General features: G+C 49.0%; 1 protein-coding gene across 3 annotated transcripts in view; it reads left to right on the plus strand.

Moving 5' to 3' along the window:
* LOC129831635 (SH2B adapter protein 2-like) overlaps window positions 1–19816 on the plus strand; it is a 68456-nt gene extending 48640 nt beyond the window's left edge. For 2 of the 3 annotated variants that reach the window (XM_055894979.1, XM_055894980.1), the window contains exons 4-9: window positions 3683–3774; window positions 4119–4219; window positions 5026–5190; window positions 8715–8911; window positions 12043–12214; window positions 14147–19816. In XM_055894979.1, coding sequence (XP_055750954.1) covers window positions 3683–3774; window positions 4119–4219; window positions 5026–5190; window positions 8715–8911; window positions 12043–12214; window positions 14147–14535 — 1116 coding nt within the window. In that variant the 3' untranslated portion in view covers window positions 14536–19816. The remainder of the gene's footprint in view (window positions 1–3682; window positions 3775–4118; window positions 4220–5025; window positions 5191–8714; window positions 8912–12042; window positions 12215–14146) is intronic. The other variant, XM_055894981.1, reaches the window with a different exon arrangement.
* The last annotated feature ends 2494 nt before the right edge of the window (window positions 19817–22310 follow it).

A 22310-nucleotide genomic window follows, 5' to 3' on the forward strand; every position in this document is an offset into this window, starting at 1 on the left:
ACCCTGTCTTCTCCCTGTTCTCTCGCAACATTACCCTGTCTTCTCTCTGTTCTCTCACAACATTACCCTGTCTTCTCTCTGTTCTCTCACAACATTACCCTGCCTTCTCCCTGTTCTCTCACAACATTACCCTGTCTTCTCTCTGTTCTCTCACAACATTACCCTGCCTTCTCCCTGTTCTCTCACAACATTACCCTGTCTTCTCTCTGTTCTCTCTCACAACATTACCCTGTCCTCTCCCTGTTCTCTCACAACATCACCCTGTCTTCTCTCTGTTCTCTCTCACAACACTACCCTGTCTTCTCCCTGTTCTCTCACAACATTACCCTGTCTTCTCCCTGTTCTCTCACAACATTACCCTGTCTTCTCCCTGTTCTCTCACAACACTACCCTGTCTTCTCCCTGTTCTCTCACAACATTATCCTGTCTTCTCTCTGTTCTCTCACAACATTACCCCGTCTTCTCCCTGTTCTACCTCTCACAACACAACCCTGTCTTCTCTCTGTTCTCTCACAACATTACCCCGTCTTCTCCCTGTTCTACCTCTCACAACACAACCCTGTCTTCTCCCTGTTCTCTCACAACATTACCCTGTCTTCTCTCTGTTCTCTCACAACATTACCCTGCCTTCTCCCTGTTCTCTCACAACATTACCCTGTCTTCTCGCTGTTCTCTCTCACAACATTACCCTGTCTTCTCTCTGTTCTCTCTCACAACATTACCCTGTCTTCTCCCTGTTCTCTCACAACATTACCCTGTCTTCTCTCTGTTCTCTCTCACAACATTACCCTGTCTTCTCTCTGTTCTCTCTCACAACACTACCCTGTCTTCTCCCTGTTCTCTCACAACATTACCCTGTCTTCTCTCTGTTCTCTCACAACATTACCCTCTCTTCTCTCTGTTCTCTCACAACATTACCCTGTCTTCTCTCTGTTCTACCTCTCACAACATTACCCTGTCTTCTCCCTGTTCTCTCACAACACTACCCTGTCTTCTCTCTGTTCTCTCACAACATTACCCCATCTTCTCTCTGTTCTCTCACAACATTACCCTGTCTTCTCCCTGTTCTCTCACAACACTACCCTGTCTTCTCCCTGTTCTCTCACAACATTACCCTGTCTTCTCTCTGTTCTACCTCTCACAACATTACCCTGTCTTCTCCTTGTTCTCTCACAACACTACCCTGTCTTCTCTCTGTTCTCTCACAACATTACCCTGTCTTCTCCCTGTTCTCTCACAACATTACCCTGTCTTCTCCCTGTTCTCTCACAACACTACCCTGTCTTCTCCCTGTTCTCTCTCACAACATTACCCTGTCTTCTCCCTGTTCTCTCACAACACTACCCTGTCTTCTCCCTGTTCTCTCACAACATTACCCCGTCTTCTCTCTGTTCTCTCACAACATTACCCTGTCTTCTCCCTGTTCTCTCACAACACTACCCTGTCTTCTCCCTGTTCTCTCACAACATTACCCTGTCTTCTCTCTGTTCTCTCTCACAACATTACCCTGTCCTCTCCCTGTTCTCTCACAACATTACCCTGTCTTCTCTCTGTTCTCTCTCACAACACTACCCTGTCTTCTCCCTGTTCTCTCACAACATTACCCTGTCTTCTCTCTGTTCTCTCACAACATTACCCTGCCTTCTCCCTGTTCTCTCACAACATTACCCTGTCTTCTCTCTGTTCTCTCTCACAACATTACCCTGTCTTCTCCCTGTTCTCTCACAACATTACCCTGTCTTCTCTCTGTTCTCTCTCACAACACTACCCTGTCTTCTCCCTGTTCTCTCACAACATTACCCTGTCTTCTACCTGTTCTCTCACAACATTACCCCGTCTTCTCCCTGTTCTACCTCTCACAACACAACCCTGTCTTCTCTCTGTTCTCTCACAACATTACCCCGTCTTCTCCCTGTTCAACCTCTCACAACACAACCCTGTCTTCTCCCTGTTCTCTCACAACATTACCCTGTCTTCTCTCTGTTCTCTCACAACATTACCCTGCCTTCTCCCTGTTCTCTCACAACATTACCCTGTCTTCTCTCTGTTCTCTCTCACAACATTACCCTGTCTTCTCCCTGTTCTCTCACAACATTACCCTGTCTTCTCTCTGTTCTCTCTCACAACACTACCCTGTCTTCTCCCTGTTGTCTCACAACATTACCCTGTCTTCTCTCTGTTCTCTCACAACATTACCCCGTCTTCTCCCTGTTCTACCTCTCACAACACAACCCTGTCTTCTCCCTGTTCTCTCACAACATTACCCTGTCTTCTCTCTGTTCTCTCACAACATTACCCTGTCTTCTCTCTGTTCTCTCACAACATTACCCTGTCTTCTCTCTGTTCTACCTCTCACAACATTACCCTGTCTTCTCCCTGTTCTCTCACAACACTACCCTGTCTTCTCTCTGTTCTCTCTCACAACATTACCCCGTCTTCTCTCTGTTCTCTCACAACATTACCCTGTCTTCTCCCTGTTCTCTCACAACATTACCCTGTCTTCTCTCTGTTCTCTCTCACAACACTACCCTGTCTTCTCCCTGTTCTCTCACAACATTACCCTGTCTTCTCTCTGTTCTACCTCTCACAACATTACCCTGTCTTCTCCCTGTTCTCTCACAACACTACCCTGTCTTCTCTCTGTTCTCTCACAACATTACCCTGTCTTCTCCCTGTTCTCTCACAACATTACCCTGTCTTCTCCCTGTTCTCTCACAACACTACCCTGTCTTCTCCCTGTTCTCTCACAACATTACCCCGTCTTCTCTCTGTTCTCTCACAACATTACCCTGTCTTCTCCCTGTTCTCTCACAACATTACCCTGTCTTCTCTCTGTTCTCTCACAACATTACCCTGTCTTCTCTCTGTTCTACCTCTCACAACATTACCCTGTCTTCTCTCTGTTCTCTCTCACAACATTACCCTGTCCTCTCCCTGTTCTCTCACAACATTACCCTGTCTTCTCTCTGTTCTCTCACAACATTACCCTGTCTTCTCTCTGTTCTCTCACAACATTACCCTGTCTTCTCTCTGTTCTACCTCTCACAACATTACCCTGTCTTCTCCCTGTTCTCTCACAACACTACCCTGTCTTCTCTCTGTTCTCTCACAACATTACCCCGTCTTCTCTCTGTTCTCTCACAACATTACCCTGTCTTCTCTCTGTTCTACCTCTCACAACATTACCCTGTCTTCTCCCTGTTCTCTCACAACATTACCCTGCCTTCTCCCTGTTCTCTCACAACATTACCCTGTCTTCTCTCTGTTCTCTCACAACATTACCCTGTCTTCTCCCTGTTCTCTCACAACATTACCCTGTCTTCTCCCTGTTCTCTCACAACACTACCCTGTCTTCTCCCTGTTCTCTCACAACATTACCCCGTCTTCTCTCTGTTCTCTCACAACATTACCCTGTCTTCTCCCTGTTCTCTCACAACACTACCCTGTCTTCTCCCTGTTCTCTCACAACATTACCCCGTCTTCTCTCTGTTCTCTCACAACATTACCCTGTCTTCTCTCTGTTCTCTCACAACATTACCTTATAAACACGACTGCCTGACCCGACAAACCAAACTAACTACCTGCTTCTCTTTCTTGCAGTGTTTTTCAGAAGTCTCTCTGTCTCTCCTCTGGACTCACACACAGTAACCGTTCTGTTCTGTGGTGTGTTTTCTCTCCCCAGGTGGACAATGGTGGTGAATATATCCTGGAGACCATCGACTCGCTGCAGAAAACCTCCTGGGTCGCTGACATCCAGGACTGCATGGACCCTGGGTAAATGGAGGGATAAATATTTACTGTTCACTGAGGAGGAAGGGAGAGAGGGAGGGAACAGCACACAGTCATTAATCACTCTGTAAGAGAGTTTTTGACAGATCCCTCTCGCACACTATTTCACGCTGAGTTTTTCCTGGTACACTGAGTTTGTCTGTTCAGTCACGGCGTGGTTTTGGACGGTCATAAACAGAAATACATTTTGTGTGTGTGTGTGTGTACGTTTACCTGTATATGTTGTGTGTGTGTGTGTGTGTGTGTATGTGTGTGTGTGTGTGTGTGTGTGTGTGTGTGTGTGTGTGTGTGTGTGTGTGTGTGTGTGTGTGTGTGTGTGTGTGGCACAGGGACAGTGGAGATGACATTGAGCTGGAGTCATGTCCCCACGGCCAGGCATCTAAAGAGTTCTCCATGGTGGTATCCTGCAGCTGTGAGCTTCTGTCAGAGGGTGAGACAGACACGGACACACACACACACACACGGACAAGGATACACACACACGGACACACACAGAGACACGGACACACACACACACGGACAAGGATACACACACACGGACACGGACACACGGACAAGGATACACACACACACGGACAAGGATACACACACACGGACACGGACACACGGACAAGGATACACACACACGGACACACACAGAGACACGGACACACACACACACACACACACACACACACACACACACACGGATACACACACACGGACACACACAGAGACACGGACACACACACACACACACACGGACAAGGATACACACACACGGACACACACACACACACAGAGACACGGACACACACACACACACACACACACACACACACACACACACACACACACACACACACACACGGATACACACACACGGACACGGACACACATACACACACACACACACACAGAGACACACGGACACACACACACCCAGACACACGGACACACACACACACACACACACACACACACACACACACAGACAGACAGACAGACAGACAGACAGACAGACAGACAGACAGACAGACAGACAGACAGACAGACAGACAGACAGACAGACAGACAGACAGACAGACAGACAGACAGACAGACAGACAGACAGACAGACAGACAGACAGACAGACAGACAGACAGACAGACAGACAGACAGACAGACACACACACACACATTGCGTTAGGAGAGGAAATGGATTTGCTGTAGATCTGGCTGCTGTATGTATCTTATGTTGTGGTGTTTGTGTTCAGGTGTCCATCGTGTCGCTGACAAATCCTGTGGCTCAGCAGCAGCAGAACTGTATAGCGCCCCCTCTGTCCGCTGCAGAGAACTACCCTTCACCCAGCACCCTTCCCATGTTCCCCTGGAGAACTTCCTCCAGTCCCCAGAGGCCCAGGAGAAAAGCCCCACCACAGGTAAGAGGAACTGTAGCTCGGCTGGTAGAGAGTGCTTGCAATGCCATGATAGTGTGTTCGATTCCCGGGTCCGCCTGTACATAAACTGTCGTTTTGGATAAAACCAGGGGTGAATGTAAATAAATAGTAGGTGATACGCCGTACCTGTAAAAATTATTATCACAATTATTAAAACAAAATGTCAAGGAAAACTGTCGGCCATTACACCTTATCGTTATCGCTTGTCAGAGGAGTGACACGCGCGAACGAATGGACTTGTCAACGAGTGGTATTGTATAGAAGTTTGGCCAGGGCAGAGATGAGTGGCCAACATCGAGACACGGTCAGACTGCAGTGGACACATTCAATCTGGACTAATGACAATCGCTGTCATTACACCAGGGGTATCAACATTCCACCAGGGGTATCAACATTCCACCAGGGGTATCAACATTCCACCAGGGGTATCAACATTCCACCAGGGGTATCGACATTCCACCAGGGGTATCAACATTCCACCAGGGGTATCAACATTCCACCAGGGGTATCAACATTCCACCAGGGTTATCAACATTCCACCAGGGGTATCAACATTCCACCAGGGGTATCAACATTCCACCAGGGGTATCAACATTCCACCAGGGGTATCAACATTCCACCAGGGGTATCAACATTCCACCAGGGGTATCAACATTCCACCAGGGGTATCAACATTCCACCAGGGGTATCAACATTCCACCAGGGGTATCAACATTCCACCAGGGGTATCAACATTCCACCAGGGGTATCAACATTCCACCAGGGGTATCAACATTCCACCGGGGGTATCAACATTCCACCGGGGGTATCAACATTCCACCGGGGGTATCAACATTCCACCGGGGGTATCAACATTCCACCAGGGGTATCAACATTCCACCAGGGGTATCAACATTCCACCAGGGGTATCAACATTCCACCGGGGGTATCAACATTCCACCGGGGGTATCAACATTCCACCAGGGGTATCAACATTCCACCGGGGTATCAACATACTACCGGGGTATCAACATTCCACCAGGGGTATCAACATTCCACCAGGGGTATCAACATTCCACCAGGGGTATCAACATTCCACCAGGGGTATCAACATTCCACCAGGGGTATCAACATTCCACCAGGGGTATCGACATTCCACCAGGGGTATCAACATTCCACCGGGGGTATCAACATTCCACCGGGGGTATCAACATTCCACCGGGGGTATCAACATTCCACCGGGGGTATCAACATTCCACCGGGGGTATCAACATTCTACCGGGGGTATCAACATTCCACCAGGGGTATCAACATTCCACCAGGGGTATCAACATTCCACCAGGGGTATCAACATTCCACCAGGGGTATCAACATTCCACCAGGGGTATCAACATTCCACCAGGGGGTATCAACATTCCACCGGGGGTATCAACATTCCACCAGGGGGTATCAACATTCCACCAGGGGTATCAACATTCCACCAGGGGGTATCAACATTCCACCAGGGGTATCAACATTCCACCAGGGGTATCAACATTCCACCAGGGGTATCAACATTCCACCGGGGGTATCAACATTCCACCAGGGGTATCAACATTCCACCAGGGGTATCAACATTCCACCAGGGGTATCAACATTCCACGGAGGGCCGAGTGTCTGAGGGTTTTTTGGTTTTTCCTTTTCAATTAAGACCTAGACAACCAGGTGAGGAGAGTTCCTTACTGAGACCTAGACAACCAGGTGAGGGGAGTTCCTTACTGAGACCTAGACAACCAGGTGAGGGGAGTTCCTTACTGAGACCTAGACAACCAGGTGAGGAGAGTTCCTTACTGAGACCTAGACAACCAGGTGAGGAGAGTTCCTTACTGAGACCTAGACAACCAGGTGAGGAGAGTGCCTTACTGAGACCTAGACAACCAGGTGAGGGGAGTTCCTTACTGAGACCTAGACAACCAGGTGAGGGGAGTTCCTTACTGAGAACTAGACAACCAGGTGAGGGGAGTTCCTTACTGAGACCTAGACAACCAGGTGAGGGGAGTTCCTTACTGAGACCTAGACAACCAGGTGAGGAGAGTTCCTTACTGAGACCTAGACAACCAGGTGAGGAGAGTTCCTTACTGAGACCTAGACAACCAGGTGAGGGGAGTTCCTTACTGAGACCTAGACAACCAGGTGAGGGGAGTTCCTTACTGAGACCTAGACAACCAGGTGAGGAGAGTTCCTTACTGAGACCTAGACAACCAGGTGAGGGGAGTTCTTTACTAATTAGTAACCTTAATTCATCAATCGAGAACAAGGGAGGAGTGAAAACCAGCCGACACTCGGCCCGTCGTTGAATCAGTTGGACACTTCTTGTGTTCATGTGTAACAGAAGTCTCTTCCTGTTTGGAGGCATGTGTTACGAGTGCATGAACGTGCGCTGATAACCTCGTAAAGGAGACCTTTTGAAGTGATTGTTTGACAATCACATGAAAACATCATGACTGGTTGTGTTTATGACACAATAAAAGGTTTACGAGTTTTCAAAGTTAAATGACAAAAAATCTTTACGACTAGGCCCACTGAACTCCTATGTGTATTTCTATGATGAGAGTCATGTGGGTGGTCCTGTACCGGGAAGAAATTAATTCTACTTTTACCCCTGGATAAAAGTGTCTGCTTAAGTTGCAAAGAAAAAGCCATATCTCAGACTGGCCAATAAAAAAAGAAGAAGATTACAATGGGCAAAAGAACACAGACACTTGACAAAGAGGAACTCTGCCTAGAAGCCCAGAATCCCGGAGTCGCCTCTTCACTGTTGACGTTGAGACTGGTGTTTTGTGGGTACTATTTCATGAAGCTGCCAGTTGAGGACTTGTGAGGCGTCTGTTTCTCAAACAAGACACTCTAATGTACTTGTCCTCTTGCTCAGTTGTGCACCGGGGCCTCCCACTCCTCTTTCTATTCTGGTTAGAGCCAGTTTGCGCTGTTCTGTGAAGGGAGTAATATACAGCGTTGTACGAGATCTTCAGTTTCTTGCATGGAATAGCCTTCATTTCTCAGAACAAGAATAGACTGACGAGTTACAGAAGAAAGGTCTTTGTTTCTGGCCATTTTGAGCCTGTAATCGAACCCACAAACATAATTGCAAAAGGCTTTTCTAATGATCAATTAGCCTTTTAAAATGATAAACTTGGATTAGCTAACACAACGTGCCATTGGAACACAGGAGTGATGGTTGCTGATAATGGGCCTCTGTACGCCTATGTAGATATTCCATTAAAATCAGCCATTTCCAGCTACAATAGTCATTTACATCATTAACAATGTCAACACTGTATTTCTGATCAATTTGATGTTATTTTAATGGACAAAAAAATAGATTTTCTTTCAAAAACAAGGACATTTCTAAGTGACCCCAATCTTTTGAACGGTAGTCAAATCATTATTATATATTAACACACACATATATATATAGTTTGAAGAAGTCAGAGGGGGTGTGGTCCATCTTTACCATGTGATCTCGCTTCTTTTTCTCCTCCTATCAGATGAGGGAGCGACCGAGGCGGAGGCTGACCCCAGCCTGGCAACCTACCCATGGTTCCACGGGACGTTGTCACGCGTACGGGCGGCCCAGCTGGTGCTGGCGGGCGGCGCTAGGAGCCACGGGCTGTTTGTGATTCGCCAAAGCGAGACGCGGCCGGGGGAGTACGTCCTCACCTTTAATTTCCAGGGAAAAGCTAAGGTGAGCCAATCACATGCAGGGCAACGCCAAGGTCGGCCAATCACTGGCGGCCTATCTCTTCTTCCTCCCCTTCATGAAACAGACAGACAGGTATGTTCACATGCCCTCTGGTGCTATTGAGACATGAAACAGACAGACAGGTATGTTCCCATGCCCTCTGGTGCTATTGAGACATGAAACAGACAGACAGGTATGTTCCCATGCCCTCTGGTGCGATTGAGACATGAAACAGACAGACAGGTATGTTCACATGCCCTCTGGGGCTATTGAGACATGAAACAGACAGACAGGTATGTTCCCATGCCCTCTGGTGCTATTGAGACATGAAACAGACAGACAGGTATGTTCCCATGCCCTCTGGTGCTATTGAGACATGAAACAGACAGACAGGTATGTTCCCATGCCCTCTGGTGCTATTGAGACATGAAACAGACAGACAGGTATGTTCCCATGCCCTCTGGTGCTATTGAGACATGAAACAGACAGACAGGTATGTTCCCATGCCCTCTGGGTATCAGTCTCAGGAAGTCAGGGCTCTTCTCCTTCGGCATCAGTCTCAGGAAGTCAGGGCTCTTCTCCTTCGGCATCAGTCTCAGGAAGTCAGGGCTCTTCTCTTCCGGTGTCAGTCTCAGGAAGTCAGGGCTCTTCTCCTCCGGTATCAGTCTCAGGAAGTCAGGGCTCTTCTCCGTCGGTGTCAGTCTCAGGAAGTCAGGGCTCTTCTCCTTCGGTATCAGTCTCAGGAAGTCAGGGCTCTTCTCTTCCGGTGTCAGTCTCAGGAAGTCAGGGCTCTTCTCCTCCGGTATCAGTCTCAGGAAGTCAGGGCTCTTCTCCGTCGGTGTCAGTCTCAGGAAGTCAGGGCTCTTCTCCTTCGGTATCAGTCTCAGGAAGTCAGGGCTCTTCTCTTCTCCTCCGGTATCAGTCTCAGGAAGGCAGGGCTCTTCTCCTTCGGTATCAATCTCAGGAAGTCAGGGCTCTTCTCTTCTGGTATCAGTCTCAGGAAGTCAGGGCTCTTCTCTTCTGGTATCAGTCTCAGGAAGTCAGGGCTCTTCTCTTCTCCTCCGGTATCAGTCTCAGGAAGTCAGGGCTCTTTTCCTTCGGCATCAGTCTCAGGAAGTCAGGGCTCTTCTCTTCTCCTCCGGTATCAGTCTCAGGAAGTCAGGGCTCTTCTCCTTCGGCATCAGTCTCAGGAAGTCAGGGCTCTTCTCTTCTCCTCCGGTATCAGTCTCAGGAAGGCAGGGCTCTTCTCCTCCGGTATCAGTCTCAGGAAGTCAGGGCTCTTCTCTTCTGGTATCAGTCTCAGGAAGTCAGGGCTCTTCTCTTCTGGTATCAGTCTCAGGAAGTCAGGGCTCTTCTCTTCTCCTCCGGTATCAGTCTCAGGAAGTCAGGGCTCTTCTCCTTCGGCATCAGTCTCAGGAAGTCAGGGCTCTTCTCTTCTCCTCCGGTATCAGTCTCAGGAAGTCAGGGCTCTTCTCCTTCGGCATCAGTCTCAGGAAGTCAGGGCTCTTCTCCTTCGGCATCAGTCTCAGGAAGTCAGGGCTCTTCTCCTTCGGCATCAGTCTCAGGAAGTCAGGGCTCTTCTCCTTCGGCATCAGTCTCAGGAAGTCAGGGCTCTTCTCCTTCGGCATCAGTCTCAGGAAGTCAGGGCTCTTCTCCTTCGGCATCAGTCTCAGGAAGTCAGGGCTCTTCTCTTCCAGTATCAGTCTCAGGAAGTCAGGGCTCTTCTCCTTCGGCATCAGTCTCAGGAAGTCAGGGCTCTTCTCTTCCGGTATCAGTCTCAGGAAGTCAGGGCTCTTCTCTTCTCCTCCAGTGTGCGTCTTGGCATTCTGTGACTCTCCTCCAACAGTTCAGCATGATGTCCTGCTTGGATTTGTTTTCTAATTCTTTGTGGGTCTGTGTAATCTGAGGGCAATATGTGTCTCTAATATGGTCATACATTTGGCAGGAGGTTAGGAAGTGCAGCTCAGTTTCCACCTCATTTTGTGGGCAGTGTGCACATAGCCTGTCTTCTCTTGAGAGTCAGGTCTGCCTACGGCGGCCTCTCTCTGAGTCTGTACATAGTCAAAGCTTTCCTTAAGTTTGGGTCAGTCACAGTGGTCTCTTTCTCTCTTTTTCTGTCTCCCCCCTCTATTTCTCTCTCTCTCTGTCTCTTTCAATCTCTCTCAATGTACAGTGTTAGAAGTTAAACTTTATACTGAGTATACAAAACATTAAGAACACCTGCTCTTTCCATGACAGACTGACCAGGTGAATCCAGGTGAAGCTATGATCCCTTATTGATGTCACTTGTTAAATCCACCTCAAATCAGTATAGATGAAGGGAAGGAGACAGGATAAAGAAGGATTTTTAAGCATTGAGACAATTGAGACATGGATTGTGTATGTGTGCCATTCAGAGAGGGAATGGGCAAGACAACATATGTAAGCGTCTTTGAACAGGGTATGGTAGTACCGGTGTACCGTTTGACTGTGTATCTGTGTGTGACTGTTTCCCGTGTGTATCAAGAATGGTCCACCACCCAAAGGACATCGAGCCAACTAGACACAACTGTGGGGAAGCATTGGAGTCAACATGGACCAGCATCCCTGTGGAACGCTTGACACCATGTAGAGTTCATGACCTGACGAATTGAGGCTGTTCTGAGGGCAAAAGGGGGTGGTGCAACTCAATGTTAGGAAGGTGTTCCTAATGTTTGATATCTCCCTCCCCCTTCTCTCTCTCCCTCCCTCCCTCCCTCCCTCCCTCCCTCCCTCCCTCCCTCCCTCCCTCCCTCCCTCCTCCTTCTCTCTCCCTCCCTCCCTCTCTCCCCCTCCCTCCCTCCCTCCTCCTTCTCTCCCCCTCCCTCCCTCCCTCCCTCCTCCTTCTCTCCCCCTCCCTCCCTCCCCCTCCCTCCCTCCCTCCTTCTCTCCCCCTCCCTCCCTCCCTCCCTCCCTCCCTCCTCCTTCTCTCCCCCTCCCTCCCTCCCTCCTCCTTCTCTCCCCCTCCCTCCCTCCCTCCCTCCTCCTTCTCTCCCTCCCTCCTCCTTCTCTCCCCCTCCCTCCCTCCTCCTTCTCTCCCTCCCTCCCCCTTCTCTCCCCCTCCCTCCCTCCTCCTTCTCTCCCCCCTCTCTCTCTCTCCTCTCTCTTCCCTCCAGCATCTGCGTCTGTCGGTGAATGGTAAGGGCCAGTGTCATGTTCATCATCTGTGGTTCCACACCGTGTCAGATATGCTCAGGCACTTCCATGCCCACCCCATCCCTCTGGAGTCAGGGGGCTCCGCTGACATCACACTGCGTTCCTACGTACAAGTACAGGGCACCCCCACAGGTACGCCCAAACCACACACACACCCCCACAGGTACGCCCAAACCACACACACACACCCCCACAGGTACGCCCAAACCACACACACACCCCCACAGGTACGCCCAAACCACACACACACCCCCACAGGTACACCCAAACCACACACACACACACACACACACAGGTACGCCCAAACCACACACACACACACACACACACAGGTACGCCCAAACCACACACACACACACACACACAGGTACGCCCAAACCACACACACACCCCCACAGGTACGCCCAAACCACACACACACACCCCCACAGGTACGCACAAACCACACACACACCCCCACAGGTACGCCCAAACCACACACACACACCCCCACAGGTACGCCCAAACCACACACACACCCCCACAGGTACGCCCAAACCACACACACACCCCCACAGGTACACCCAAACCACACACACACACACACACACACACACACACACACACACACACACACACACACACAGGTACGCCCAAACCACACACACACACACACACACACAGGTACGCCCAAACCACACACACACACACACACACACACAGGTACGCCCAAACCACACACACACCCCCACAGGTACGCCCAAACCACACACACACACCCCCACAGGTACGCACAAACCACACACACACACACATACACACACACACACACACACCCACACACACACACACACACACACACACACACACACACACACACACACACACACACACACACACACACACACACACACACACACACACACACACACCCACCCACAGGTACGCCCAAACCACACACACACCTAAACATGAATGTGCACAGCATAGGTTTACATATAGACATTAATGGCTGGTTCTGGTTGTCCTTCTAGAAACAGTTTGTCTGATCAGTTCTAACTGCTATGTCTCACAGCCCCTCGAGAGAGAGAGAGAGAGATGATACCACACTGGTTTTTGCATACAGGCTCCAGCCCCAACACTCACAAAGAGACTCTCTGTTCCCCCTGGGTCTACACAGACACACTGAGGGAGTTGTTGATGTAGTGTGTAATAGGCTTTATTCATACACACTGCTCAGCCGTGTCTTTATCAGTGTCACTGCTGTTGTTGTTGTCGTCCCACCAAGAGAGGTGATCGTATAGGAGTAACGCCGAATACAACAGGATGTAGAACCTTACAGTGAAATGCTGAATACAACAGGATGTAGAACCTTACAGTGAAATGCTGAATACAACAGGATGTAGAACCTTACAGTGAAATGCCGAATACAACAGGATGTAGAACCTTACAGTGAAATGCTGAATACAACAGGATGTAGAACCTTACAGTGAAATGCTGAATACAACAGGATGTAGAACCTTACAGTGAAATGCCGAATACAACAGGATGTAGAACCTTACAGTTAAATGCCGAATACAACAGGTGTAGACCTTACAGTGAAATGCTGAATACAACAGGATGTAGAACCTTACAGTGAAATGCTGAATACAACAGGATGTAGAACCTTACAGTGAAATGCTGAATACAACAGGATGTAGAACCTTACAGTGAAATGCCGAATACAACAGGATGTAGAACCTTACAGTGAAATGCTGAATACAACAGGATGTAGAACCTTACAGTGAAATGCTGAATACAACAGGATGTAGAACCTTACAGTGAAATGCTGAATACAACAGGATGTAGAACCTTACAGTGAAATGCTGAATACAACAGGATGTAGAACCTTACAGTGAAATGCCGAATACAACAGGATGTAGAACCTTACAGTGAAATGCTGAATACAACAGGACTTAGAACCTTACAGTGAAATGCTTAAAAGGGCAACACTTGAACTTGTGTTTATCTTTGGCATTTTAATGAAAGATAAGTTTATAAAATGAACTGTATCAGGCCTCTAAAAACACTTCTCTTTTCTTACAGAAAGATATCCCGTCTCTCTCTATTGCTCTCACACAGATGGGACCATGCCTCAGCTCCCAACCCCACCCAGGGACCAAGGCTGCCGTGCTGACCCAGCCCAGCCAACCCTTCACCTCCCTGGGGTCTCACAGCCGGCAGGGCCCCCCTCCGACACTCAGCTCTCCTCCAGCTCCTCATCCTCACCAACCGCTCTTCCTTCCCTCTCCCGTGGTGAGCCAGGCAGCGGAGGAGGAGGAGGAGGAGGAGGAGAAGAAGGAGGAGGGCTGGTTAGCAGGAGCAACAGCTCAGAACGTCTGCTAGATCCCTCTAGTGGTGCCTCGGAGGACTACCAGGAGACAGACGGAACACGCAGGGCCAGAGCTGTGGAGAACCAGTACTCCTTCTACTGAGACTGGGCGCAACCAAACCCGGGAGCTCTCATTGGCTGAGACACAGGAAGTGCAGGGATTTGGACCCAATAGGTGAAAGGCCATGGATGGCTGGGGAGTGCTGTGTGTGGATGGACATGGCTCACTAATTATCTTGTTTATTTTCTTGTTTGTTTTCCAAGAGATGTGCTGTTTCTCCAATGTGACAAGGAAGCATATTAGATTGTATGCCAGTCTGTGTCCACTTAGCCGTTGGCTTTTTGGCCACCCTCATCATCAGCTGACATTAAATATATGAAGAAACTGATGATTTAGTCTTGAGTGTGAGGAGAGAGATGAGCGGGAGGGATGGATGGAGATGGAGAGATAGATGAGGGAGAAGGAGAGAGATATGAGAGGGAGGGAGAAGGAGAGAGATATGAGAGAGAGGGAGGGAGAAGGAGAGAGAGAGAGAGGGAGGGAGGGAGAAGGAGAGCGATGAGAGGGAGGGAGGGATAAGGAGAGAGATGAGAGAGAGAGGAATGGAGAAGGTGAGGGATGGGGGAGAGAGGAATGGAGAAGGGGAGGGATGGGGGAGAGATGAGAGGGAGGGAGGGAGAAGGAGAGAGAGATGAGAAAGAGAGGGATGGAGGAAAGAGAGAGGAGAGAGATGAGAGAGGGGGGGGGAGAAGGAGAGAGAGAGGAGGGAGAGATGAGAGAGAGGGATGGAGATCGAGAGAGATGAGGGATGGAGGAGAGAGATGAGAGAGGGATGGAGGAGAGAGAGATGAGAGAGAGGGAGGGAGAAGGAAAGAGAGGAGGGAGAAGGAGAGAGATGAGGGAGGGAGGGAGGGAGGGAGAAGGAGAGAGGGAGGGATAAGGAGAAAGAGATGAGAGAGAGGGATGGAGAAGGAGAGAGAGAGGGGAGAAGGAGAGAGATGAGAGAGGGAGGCAGAAGGAGAGAGATGAGAGAGAGGGAGGGAGAATGAGGGAGAAGGAGAGAGATGAGAGAGGGAGGGATGGATGGAGAAGGAGAGAGAGATGAGAGTCATGAGAGAGGGAGGGACGGAGAAAGAGAGGAGAGAGAGAGGGATGAAGAAGGAGAGAGAGAGAAGAAGGAGAGAGATATGAGAAAGAGATGGATGTAGGAGAGAGATGAGAGAGAGGGATGGAGAGAGATGAGAGAGAGGGATGGAGAAGGAGAGAGATGAGAGAGAGGGAGAAGGAGAGAGATGAGAGAGAGGGAGAAGGAGAGAGATGAGGGAGATGAGGGAGAGAGATGAGAGAGAGATGAGAGAGATGAGAGAGAGAGGAAGTAGTCCAGTGGAGGTTTTGATTCACTTCACCAGACCACTTCCTGTCCTCCCTACCCACAGTTCCCTAAGAACAAAGCCTCTGTCACCGCCCTGCTAAGTGATCAAGAGGTGAAGCGACCCTAAATAAATGGTTTTCCTCCCCAGGCCCTCCTGAGCATATCTCTAATGTTTGTGAAGCTGCTTCTAGTCTGTCCCGGATATCCTCACTGTCCCCAAGGGGACTCACAAGTACAAAACGCTTTCTTCTCCTGTTGCTTTGCAAAGAAATGAATGATAAGGGTGTGTTAGTGTTATTTGAGAGATGGATATTTTCTTAGTGTCAAAAGATCTTAGTGCCTGTCAGTCACAAAGGACCTTTGACCTGATATGATTGTGACTGACTGGCCGTCTCATTGGCCGTGATGACATCAGGTCAGAGGGATGAAACATGCAGGGTTGGGGGTCAATTCCGATTTGAAATTCCAGTTCATTCCGAAAGTAAACCCAAATTCTAATTCCAAGTTGTCCTCTTAAAAAAAAAAAACATTAAAGAGAATTTGGAATTTCCAATACTTCCTGAATTGACTGGAATTTCTATGGAATTGAGTTGATAACGTGATCTACTACCAGAACCCAGCTCAGCATTCCCGATAACGTGATCGACTACCAGAACCCAGCTCAGCATTCCCGATAACGTGATCCACTACCAGAACCCAGCTCAGCATTCCCAATAACGTGATCCACTACCAGAACCCAGCTCAGCATTCCCGATAACGTGATCCACTACCAGAACCCAGCTCAGCATTCCCGATAACGTGATCCGCTACCAGAACCCAGCTCAGCATTCCCGATAACGTGATCCACTACCAGAACCCAGCTCAGCATTCCCGATAACGTGATCCACTACCAGAACCCAGCTCAGCATTCCCGATAACGTGAGCCACTACCAGAACCCAGCTCAGCATTCCCGATAACGTGATCCACTACCAGAACCCAGCTCAGCATTCCCGATAACGTGATCCACTACCAGAACCCAGCTCAGCATTCCCGATAACGTGAGCCACTACCAGAACCCAGCTCAGCATTCCCACTCACATATCAATATGGTGCAGCCGGCAACACGTTCACATCCAAGGCTGCTACTGTAATTCAGTCAAATTCAATACATAATATTCAACATGTTTTGCTTCCAGGCGTATATGGACAATACAGAATTTAAGTGCTATATTGTATTTTTTTTAAATGTAACTAGGCAAGTCAGTTAAGAACAAATTCTTATTTACAATGACGGCCTACACCGGCTAAACCTGGACGACGCTGGGCCAATCGTGCACCGCCCTATGGGACTCCCAGTCACGGCCGGATGTGATGCAGCCTGGATTCGAACCAGGGACTGCAGTGACACCTCTTGCACTGAGAGGCAGTGTCTGCGGTCGTCAAGTTAGGGGGACTTGACGACCGCAGTTTGGAGGACTTGACGACCGTATTTAGGGGGACTTGACAACCGTAGTTTGGGGGACTTGACGACAATAGTTTGCGGGACTTGACGACCGTAGTTTGGGGGACTTGACGATCGTAGTTTGGGGGACTTGACGATCGTAGTTAGGGGGACTTGACGACCGTAGTTTGGGGGACTTGACGACCGTAGTTAGGGGGACTTGACGACCGTAGTTTGGGGGACTTGACGACCTCAGTTTGGGGGACTTGACGACCTCAGTTTGGGGGACTTGACGACCTCAGTTTGGGGGACTTGACGACCTCAGTTTGGGGGACTTGACGACCGTAGTTTGGGGGACTTGACGACCGTAGTTAGGGGGACTTGACGACCTCAGTTTGGGGGACTTGACGACCGTAGTTAGGGGGACTTGACGACCGTAGTTTGGGGGACTTGACGACCTCAGTTTGGGGGACTTGACGACCGTAGTTAGGGGGACTTGACGACCGTAGTTTGGGGGACTTGACGACCTCAGTTTGGGGGACTTGACGACCGTAGTTTGGGGGATTTGATGACCGTAGTTTGGGGGACTTGACGACAGTAGTTAGGGGGACTTGACGACAATAGTTAGCGGGACTTGACGACAGTAGTTAGGGGGACATGACGACAGTAGTTAGGGGGACTTGATGACCGTAGTTAGGGGGACTTGACGACCGTAGTTAGGGAGACTTGACGACCGTAGTTTGGGGGACTTGACGACCGCAGTTTGGGGGACTTGACGACCGTAGTTAGGGGGACTTGACGACCGTAGTTTGGGGGTCTTAGTGCTATGTAATGGCACCGCTGCATTGTTATGTGTGCGACCTGCTGGTGAACTCTATGGGGAGGGACCTAGAACTGTTCAGATGGTCTGGTGGTAGTCCCCCCCCCCCGAAGGGGAGGGACCTAGAACTGTTCAGATGGTCTGGTGGTAGTCCCCCCCCCGAAGGGAAGGGACCTAGAACTGTTCAGATGGTCTGGTGGTAGTCCCCCCCCCCCGAAGGGAAGGGACCTAGAACTGTTCAGATGGTCTGGTGGTTGTCCCCCCCGAAGGGGAGGGACCTAGAACTGTTCAGATGGTCTGGTGGTAGTCCCCCCCGAAGGGGAGGGACCTAGAACTGTTCAGATGGTCTGGTGGTAGTCCCCCCCCCGAAGGGGAGGGACCTAGAACTGTTCAGATGGTCTGGTGGTAGTCCCCCCCGAAGGGAGGGACCTAGAACTGTTCAGATGGTCTGGTGGTAGTCCCCCCCAAAGGGGAGGGACCTAGAACTGTTCAGATGGTCTGGTGGTTGTCCCCCCCACCAAAGGGGAGGGACCTAGAACTGTTCAGATGGTCTGGTGGTAGTCCCCCCCCCGAAGGGAAGGGACCTAGAACTGTTCAGATGGTCTGGTGGTAGTCCCCCCCGAAGGGGAGGGACCTAGAACTGTTCAGATGGTCTGGTGGTAGTCCCCCCCGAAGGGGAGGGACCTAGAACTGTTCAGATGGTCTGGTGGTTGTCCCCCCCGAAGGGGAGGGACCTAGAACTGTTCAGATGGTCTGGTGGTAGTCCCCCCCGAAGGGGAGGGACCTAGAACTGTTCAGATGGTCTGGTGGTTGTCCCCCCCGAAGGGGAGGGACCTAGAACTGTTCAGATGGTCTGGTGGTAGTCCCCCCCGAAGGCGAGGGACCTAGAACTGTTCAGATGGTCTGGTGGTTGTCCCCCCCGAAGGGGAGGGACCTAGAACTGTTCAGATGGTCTGGTGGTAGTCCCCCCCGAAGGGGAGGGACCTAGAACTGTTCAGATGGTCTGGTGGTTGTCCCCCCCGAAGGGGAGGGACCTAGAACTGTTCAGATGGTCTGGTGGTAGTCCCCCCCGGAGGGGAGGGACCTAGAACTGTTCAGATGGTCTGGTGGTTGTCCCCCCCGAAGGGGAGGGACCTAGAACTGTTCAGATGGTCTGGTGGTAGTCCCCCCCGGAGGGGAGGGACCTAGAACTGTTCAGATGGTCTGGTGGTAGTCCCCCCCGAAGGGGAGGGACCTAGAACTGTTCAGATGGTCTGGTGGTAGCCCCCCCCCCGAAGGGGAGGGACCTAGAACTGTTCAGATGGTCTGGTGGTAGTCCCCCCCGGAGGCTGAATCGACAATAGGTTATTATTGAAATAGCATTTTGTATTTAGAAAATGCTGTACTTCCTGTCTAGCGTGGTCAATTTGGTGACACCGCCCGTCTCCCTATGACAGAGACCGACAGCAGGTACATGTGGCAATTCAAATGGTATTTTTCAAGAGTATTCCTCAGCCCGTTGTACATGACATTTTCCTATCGAGTCTAATTGGATGTCGTTCTTCATTGTTCTCAGCGAGATCCTCAGTGTAACCGGTGAGTCACAGCAGACTTGTTCACATATCAGAGGCTCGCGCCCAAGTCGTTTCCTCTTTATTTCTTAACATTTTATGCTGATTTCTGTTGTCTGGCTGAGTTTTGAAGAGTCTGTGATATTTTGTACAAAGTGATGTACTTGAGACATAATACTTTATATTTCTGTGAATAAAACATGTGAGCAAACTGTTACAACGGCCCTGTCAATCAATCAATCAATCAAGTTTATTTTATATAGCCCTTCGTACATCAGCTAATATCTCGAAGTGCTGTACAGAAACCCAGCCTAAAACCCCAAACAGCAAGCAATGCAGGTGTAGAAGCACGGTGGCTAGGAAAAACTCCCTAGAAAGGCCAAAACCTAGGAAGAAACCTAGAGAGGAACCAGGCTATAAGGGGTGGCCAGTCATGTCTTCTGTTTCTAAGCAACCCACAGGACAGTTGATCTAGCACCAATCCCTTATATCACAACACAACATATTGAATACTCAGTAAGTCCATGAGAAAAGGCTTGATTTTAACTGATGGAGAACAGCGCCATCTAGTGGACAAAATCTGTGCTTATTGACTTGTCTTCTAGGCCTATTGTATTTAACCAGGCAAGTCAGCTAAGAACAAATTCTTATTTACAATGACGGCCTCCTGGGGAACAGTGGGTTAACTGCCTTGTCCAGGGGGAAAAATGACAGATTTTTCACCTTGTCAGCTCGGGGATTCAATCCAGCAATCTTTGAATTACTGGTTAGAGCCCAAAGCTCTAACCACTAGACTACCTGCCACCACACATTAATAACATCCCAGCATACACTTGTCTGGAATTTCAGCACTACTGTACTACTACTAGAGGTAGAGACTAGTATACTACTACTAAAGGTAGAGACTAGTATACTACTACAGAGGTAGAGACTAGTGTACTACTACAGAGGTAGAGACTAGTGTACTACTACAGAGGTAGAGACTAGTGTACTACTACAGAGGTAGAGACTAGTGTACTACTACAGAGGTAGAGACTAGTGTACTACTACAGAGGTAGAGACTAGTGTACTACTACAGAGGTAGAGACTAGTGTACTACTACAGAGGTAGAGACTAGTGTACAACTACAGAGGTAGAGACTAGTATACTACTACAGAGGTAGAGACTAGTGTACTACTACAGAGGTAGAGACTAGTGTACAACTACAGAGGTAGAGACTAGTATACTACTACAGAGGTAGAGACTAGTATACTACTACTAGAGGTAGAGACTAGTGTACAACTACAGAGGTAGAGACTAGTGTACAACTACAGAGGTAGAGACTAGTATCCTACTACAGAGGTAGAGACTAGTGTACTACTACAAAGGTAGAGACTAGTATCCTACTACAGAGGTAGAGACTAGTGTACTACTACAAAGGTAGAGACTAGTATCCTACTACAGAGGTAGAGACTAGTATCCTACTACAGAGGTAGAGACTAGTGTACTACTACAAAGGTAGAGACTAGTATCCTACTACAGAGGTAGAGACTAGTGTACTACTACAGAGGTAGAGACTAGTGTACTACTACAGAGGTAGAGACTAGTGTACAACTACAGAGGTAGAGACTAGTGTACTACTACAGAGGTAGAGACTAGTGTACAACTACAGAGGTAGAGACTAGTATCCTACTACAGAGGTAGAGACTAGTGTACAACTACAGAGGTAGAGACTAGTATCCTACTACAGAGGTAGAGACTAGTATCCTACTACAGAGGTAGAGACTAGTGTACTACTACAAAGGTAGAGACTAGTGTACTACTACAGAGGTAGAGACTAGTGTACTACTACAGAGGTAGAGACTAGTGTACTACTACAGAGGTAGAGACTAGTGTACTACTAGAGGTAGAGACTAGTGTACTTACTACTAGAGGTAGAGACTAGTGTACTACTACAGAGGTAGAGACTAGTATACTACTACAGAGGTAGAGACTAGTGTACTACTACAGAGGTAGAGACTAGTGTACAACTACAGAGGTAGAGACTAGTATACTACTACAGAGGTAGAGACTAGTATACTACTACTAGAGGTAGAGACTAGTGTACTACTACAGAGGTAGAGACTAGTGTACTACTACAGAGGTAGAGACTAGTGTACTACTACAGAGGTAGAGACTAGTATACTACTACAGAGGTAGAGACTAGTGTACTACTACAGAGGTAGAGACTAGTATACTACTACAGAGGTAGAGACTAGTGTACTACTACAGAGGTAGAGACTAGTGTACTACTACAGAGGTAGAGACTAGTGTACTACAGAGGTAGAGACTAGTGTACTACTAGAGGTAGAGACTAGTGTACTACTACAGAGGTAGAGACTAGTATACTACTACAGAGGTAGAGACTAGTATACTACTACAGAGGTAGAGACTAGTGTACTACTACAGAGGTAGAGACTAGTGTACTACTACAGAGGTAGAGACTAGTATACTACTACTAGAGGTAGAGACTAGTGTACTACTACAGAGGTAGAGACTAGTGTACTACTACAGAGGTAGAGACTAGTATACTACTACAGAGGTAGAGACTAGTGTACTACTACAGAGGTAGAGACTAGTGTACTACAGAGGTAGAGACTAGTATACTACTACAGAGGTAGAGACTAGTATACTACTACAGAGGTAGAGACTAGTATACTACTACAGAGGTAGAGACTAGTGTACTACTACAGAGG

The sequence above is a fragment of the Salvelinus fontinalis genome, chromosome 33 (genome assembly GCF_029448725.1).
Source record: "Salvelinus fontinalis isolate EN_2023a chromosome 33, ASM2944872v1, whole genome shotgun sequence".
NCBI lineage: Eukaryota > Metazoa > Chordata > Actinopteri > Salmoniformes > Salmonidae > Salvelinus > Salvelinus fontinalis.